A 5,760-nucleotide genomic window follows, 5' to 3' on the forward strand; every position below is an offset into this window, starting at 1 on the left:
TGCCTTTTCACGCTTTTTTTTTTTTTTCTTTAATCACAGGAGAAAACCAAATTTAAGGCTCTAACATTTTCTTATTCCCTTACTTCAAAAACAGCCCATACTTAAATTACTGGGGGGTAAACCTGGAGGTTAAGGCACAAAACACAACTCCATTAAGAATAAGGTTGATAAACAGGGAAACAACCAAACATGATGAGAAAAAAAAAAAAAAAAAAAAAATCTAAATAACACTTAAAAATATCACTTTCTATTCAATGACCTAGACACCTCTGTAGATAAGGAATGAGAAAGGATTGCAAAAAACAAAGCAAAACACTTGTCCACTTAAACATAATTGTGCCTTGAGAGGAACATAGCATTTATTGCCTCTATATAAATTTTTTTGGGAGTTTTTTTTATGCCTTCTCTCTTCTCAAAAGCAGCAGCAGCAGTGCCCTCTTGTACATCCTTCCACTTGCTTGTTTTGTCAGTTACATGGCAGCCATGTTGGAATGTTCTGGTTAGCCACATAATAGTTGCTGAAGTTGTGGTCTCGGACGTAAGGCGCTGGCTGATAGTAGCAGGTGACGCAGGATGCGTCTGGGATGGCGTTCTGCTCTGCCAGCACTCGGAAGGCCATCAGCGAGATGAGGTGGAGGGTCTGCCGCCGCTCGTGGCCCATGAGGCACACCGTGCTCTCGTTGACCACTCGCCGCAGGATCATGAGGTAGTCATACTTGCTCTTCTCCTCACCTATAAAGTGGCTCTGGAGGTAGGCCTCCACCTTGCGCTGCTGCTCACCAATGTCTGGAAAGTCAATGAAGAAGCGTGAACACATGTACCGCTCCAGGCCCTTGAACTCCTCCTCACTGGCAGGCCGAAAGTCCCGCACCAGCAGATTGCAGTATTTCAGCAGACCGCCGCCTCGGATCTCCTCAGGCCGCTTGGTGTCAATGAGCTTGTTCCGCAGGTGGCTCAGTGCCATGTTGAAGTCCCCGTACATGCTCTCCCCACTCACAGTGGGGTGAAATGCCTGTGACATGGGCGTCTGTGCCAGCTCATAGTAGGCCAGCATGGAGTCCAGCACTATCTGAAAGGAGTCCACACTGAACTCAAACTGCCGGCGTATTGAGTCCACAAACTTCAGCTCCACATTGCGGCCATTATTATTGGAGAGGGAGATGAGGCTCCAGCGGTCCTGTTCTGTGTTGACCTTGACGAGCTTCTGGACGTAAGCCTCTTTCAGAGTCATGGGCGTAATTTTCTCTTTGTTCACACCCTCAGGCAGAAAGTCCAGCAGGGTACCCAGCACCACATCTTTAATGAGCCTGAACTCTGCCTCATGTGGCAGGTCCACCCTGAAGATGACGTCCAGATCCTTATAGCTCCATCCAATATCTTGGACCAGCACATGGCTGGCTGTAGAGCCATTGAGCCGTATGTCCTTTACTCTAATGCCACTCAGCTCTAGGCGGGAGCGCACCCATGCCACAATGTCTTTCAGGCGCACCTCTAAGGTAGGGAAGTTCCCCCGTCCATGAACAGGCACAACCTCTGTCAGGACTTCATTCAGCCGGCTCACCTGCTCCCAGGACAGAACACTGACAGAACAGCTCTTTGATACCTCCTTGTTGTCCATCTTCTCACAAAGTTCAGATTAACTAAAATGGTAAGAGAGAAAATGATGATGATGATATTTAACACAAACCAAACAAACCCTACAGAATCAGACTATTCTTAATCTATTTTCTTTCTTATCAATACAAAACACTAAATGATTTAATTGTATCAGTAAATCAGGGCACTGACTAACACCTTTTTTTTTTTTTTTAAACATTGACTAATTTGTTGATTAATTATTAAGTTGTTTAATAAAATGTAAGAATATTGTGAAAAATCTCAACCCAAAATTCCCAGAGCTCGAGGAGACATCTGTAGAAGTCCCAAAGATATAAAATTAACTATCATAGGCATTGACATTTGGGTCTTAAAATGTCTCAAGACATTGATCAATTATCAAAATAGATGCTGATTATTGATCGACTATTAAATGAATAGAAGCAGAATAAATACAATTCTAATATCGATTCGATGAATACATATTTGTAATAAATTAGTACAACTGCCTTGCCAGCGTTAAAATATCTGTTGAAACAGCGGCAGCATCAGGACCCCATTCAGCACGAGCGGGGCAGAATACGAGCACGAGACAACCTGCTCGCTCTCAGTAAAGGGCACAGCGCGTGAGGCTTCTAGAACAGCACACCGCGCGAGCCTGCCTTTTATTCCAGAACCGCTGAGACACAAACACCGGGCTAGCTTAAAGTGCACCGAACCCGGCGTTTTCCTACATAAATAAGCACATCCGAGATTAACACGACAAGTTACACACACTTCACTAAAACACCAGCAGTAATTATTTGCTCCAGCTGACTTATCAATTTACCCATGATAGGCAACATTTGCTCTTACCTTTAACGTTACTTCGTGCTAACCGTTGTTAAAACTAGTACCAGGCTGGACTTTAAACTAACTCCTGTTTCCGTTACGCTACCTAGATAACGTTACGTTTGACTCAATATCATCCATATGGCGAAGAATCCCTCAGTAAAGTCAGTAAAGTTACGTAAGCAAACATATGTTAAGAACGAAGTTAAAACAATCTATGTGTTAACGTTAAAGTGTCCTAACTGATATCACGCTTTTGAATCATGGCTGCGGCTTGGGTAAACTTAAATTTAGCGAAACTAAATTAGCGTTACTTTCCAAACTACGGAGTAAAAGCACGGTTTCCATAGACAGAAATAGCTAAATGATGGATGAAAGCAGTACATACGTTTCCAAAAGTGAGCTCTGAAAGCATTCAAGATCCGAAAAAGAAGACGTTAACTTGGCATTCGTGCAGACGCATCCACATAATCCACAGCCTGAGAGAGAAGACACAGTCACCGCTTAAAACAAACTGTTTAAACCACTCTCCCTGCTGAGGACACGCCTGCTTTATACAGCCGAAGTACGACCCACTGAAACAGATGCACAGCCGTGACATGACACAGTCCCTCTATCTATGTAACGTCACTTTTACGTTATAAAAGTACAATATTAATAATTTATCTAATTTTATGATAAATAAAACACACACACATTATATATTTACCTGAAACTCCAACTTTCATCGTCAACGGTTCACACAGTGGTAAAATCGTCGAGTTTGATTGTACCAATGCGCCCAGCAAAGCGTCTGATTGGTCGACGAGGTTTTTGCGTTGCTAGGTGACCAGGAGTGTCTCCAGGCACGTTCTGTGGGACTGAAGCTGTTCAAAAGCAGCAGTTAATCTGGTTGTCAAAAAGATTCAACCTCAAGTGAGATTCAACTGGTTTTATCACACTTTAAACTGTCCCGTTACTTTACTCTTATTTTTGTTGTCCCAAAATCTCTACAACTATCTATATATATATCTATATATATATCTATATATATATATACACATATATAAATAAATAAAGTTTTAAATAAAGTTTTAAATAAAGTTTTGCTTTTGGTAAAATTTCAAACTTGAATACTTGCTAGTTTACCCTAGTTTTCAATGAAAAAAATTCAAATTCAAAATGTTTTGGTTTTAGACTGTTGGTCAGTGGTGCAAATGTCTAACAAATTTGTGTAGACAGAAATGATATTTACTTTTACTAATTTGGGAGACTCATTATGGAATAAACCTGGGGATATTAATGGTAAATATTAATTCATTATCAATTGAAAATGCATCAATAACAATGGTAGTAGAAATACCTCTCAGTATAAGGCAGCACAGCTCAACACACCTTCAAAAAACAGTTATGAACTGAACATTATATCTCATATGATCAGGCACTAGTTTTATCTAGGTGTAAATGAGCAGCTGACTACTGTACAGTATCCATATGACTTCCATTCATCTGTAACACCCTCTACATTAACAACATAGGTTGGGGCTGTATTGGGGCTGTGTTAAGGAAAGCGCCTCAGTACCCCAGATGATGGTCCTAACATTTATGACTAATCTTTTCAGGGAGATGTGATCTGAGTGAACGCCAGTGGCAAAGCAGGGGAACTCTCCCCCTGATTTCTATGGAAGAAAGTCCATTTCATTAGAACACATACAACAATTCTCAAAAAATGTGTTTTATTCATCACATTCCCCCCAGCTGAAAGCTTAGGTTGCATTGCAGAAGCCCCTTTTGACAAACTCTGGAAGTTAGTTCTTCCTTCACTAACTGTCTGAGAGGTGTATTCATGTGAATTATGCAAGGAAACTACGAAATGTATTAGTGGTGGTTCTTTGGAAAGTAAAACACAGACATAAACCACAGAGTCCCCCCTGCAACATTAAGAGCTTGTTGCCTTGTAAAGGTGATTTTATTTGGAAACAAATACCTCTTTGTGAAAATGACAAACACACAAAATGGTGTGAAAAGTATTGACTCAGTATAACCCAAACAGAGTAATACATTGTGTGATCTCAAAAGCAAAATGGTGGCTTTACTTTACTTTACAAAACTATTTAATTTTATATTGTGAAATCGCAATATTGTCATTGTCATAGCGCTCACTCCTTGTCTCTTACTTGCTTTACCCTCACCTCCACATTCTCACCACATTGTTGCAGAGGCTGTTTTTGTCAGGACCTAACAAAAACATATTTGCAACACAAAGCCTCACATTTGATACAGATGCTACAATAAGTGCAGGATGTTTTAATCTCCATGTGACATGGACAGTCTATCAGCTGTACATCTGGCCTATAATGACCTATTCTGAAAGAGTTCAGAGGGACTATCATTCAACTTCACGATCATTGATATAAAACAGTGTTTTTTTTTAACTAATGATTTTAAATATATTTCTTTTTTGTTTGTTTTTGTTTTTGAGAGTTAATCATTGTGTCAAATGTCCTTTCTGTTTAACTGTCCAAATGTGTTTTCTGCTTGACTAGAAGACATGGTGACACATGTTTCGATAGCTGCAGGAAACATACACATCAGTAAGTGAGCCAGCGAGGAGAAGCACTGGGAGTTACGGCAAACAGATGTGTCGAGACGCAGTTTCTCGAGTAAGAGCTTTTTTTCCTTCTCTCTGCTGTATCAGTGGAGGGGAAAACAACGAGGTGATGAGACCATTGATCACCAGTGTGGAGCCTGAGGCATGTCAGCTGTACAGTTGTGGTTTAATGCATTTGTATGGGGGCAGCCCCTGGGGGAGTGAGATATACTTCATCTCAGTGTTGGCAAGTCAGCAGCAGCACTGATAGGAAACTAGTAGACCAGAGAGGGGATTCCCTCCCTCTGTGTGTGTGTGTGTGTGTGTGTCAGCATCATATTCTCACTCAAATCTAATGTTAAACTGAAATTTAGAGAAGTGACATGAAACTTTTACTCTGTCATCATAAGAAACTCAAGTAGAGACACCTATGAGGGACTGGAGACAGATCCTCACACTCAGTATTTAATATTTATGAAGAAGTTTTCATTTGAACAAACACGAGGAAGTGTCAGATGGTGAGGAAGAGAGAGCACATCTGTGTGATGAGGGCTGATGAGATGTGTTTTGTGCATATATATCTAAGTATATTTATACGTTTTTTAGTTGATGAACCAAACAATCATTTCAGTTCAGTTAGTGCGACCAATAAATCCTCTGGGCTGTAACGACCAGTTTTACCTTGTGTTGTATATATGTGTGTGCTATGTATTCATATGCAAAACAAAACAAAACAAAACAATCCTCAGTCTCATTTCAGGCCC

At 40.6% G+C, this 5,760-nt stretch overlaps 1 protein-coding gene across 2 annotated transcripts; it reads right to left on the bottom strand.

Moving 5' to 3' along the window:
- Positions 1 to 232: 232 nt before the first annotated feature.
- fam46c (family with sequence similarity 46 member C) lies at positions 233 to 2,923 on the bottom strand. 2 transcript variants are annotated; one of them, XM_022740867.1, is made up of 2 exons: positions 2,816 to 2,923; positions 233 to 1,640 (listed from the first exon to the last, which is right to left on the bottom strand). In XM_022740867.1, exon 2 carries the CDS (start codon positions 1,616 to 1,618, stop codon positions 467 to 469), a length of 1,152 nt encoding a protein of 383 aa, XP_022596588.1. In that variant the 5' UTR covers positions 1,619 to 1,640; positions 2,816 to 2,923; the 3' UTR covers positions 233 to 466. The 2 variants fall into 2 exon arrangements, with proteins under 2 accessions (XP_022596588.1, XP_022596589.1); XM_022740868.1 differs by lacking the exon at positions 2,816 to 2,923 and adding an exon at positions 2,452 to 2,512.
- Between the last annotated feature and the right edge of the window lie 2,837 nt (positions 2,924 to 5,760).

This window comes from Seriola dumerili, unplaced genomic scaffold (assembly GCF_002260705.1).
Source record: "Seriola dumerili isolate Sdu_G_001 unplaced genomic scaffold, Sdu_1.0 BDQW01000052.1, whole genome shotgun sequence".
In the NCBI taxonomy this organism is placed as follows: domain Eukaryota; kingdom Metazoa; phylum Chordata; class Actinopteri; order Carangiformes; family Carangidae; genus Seriola; species Seriola dumerili.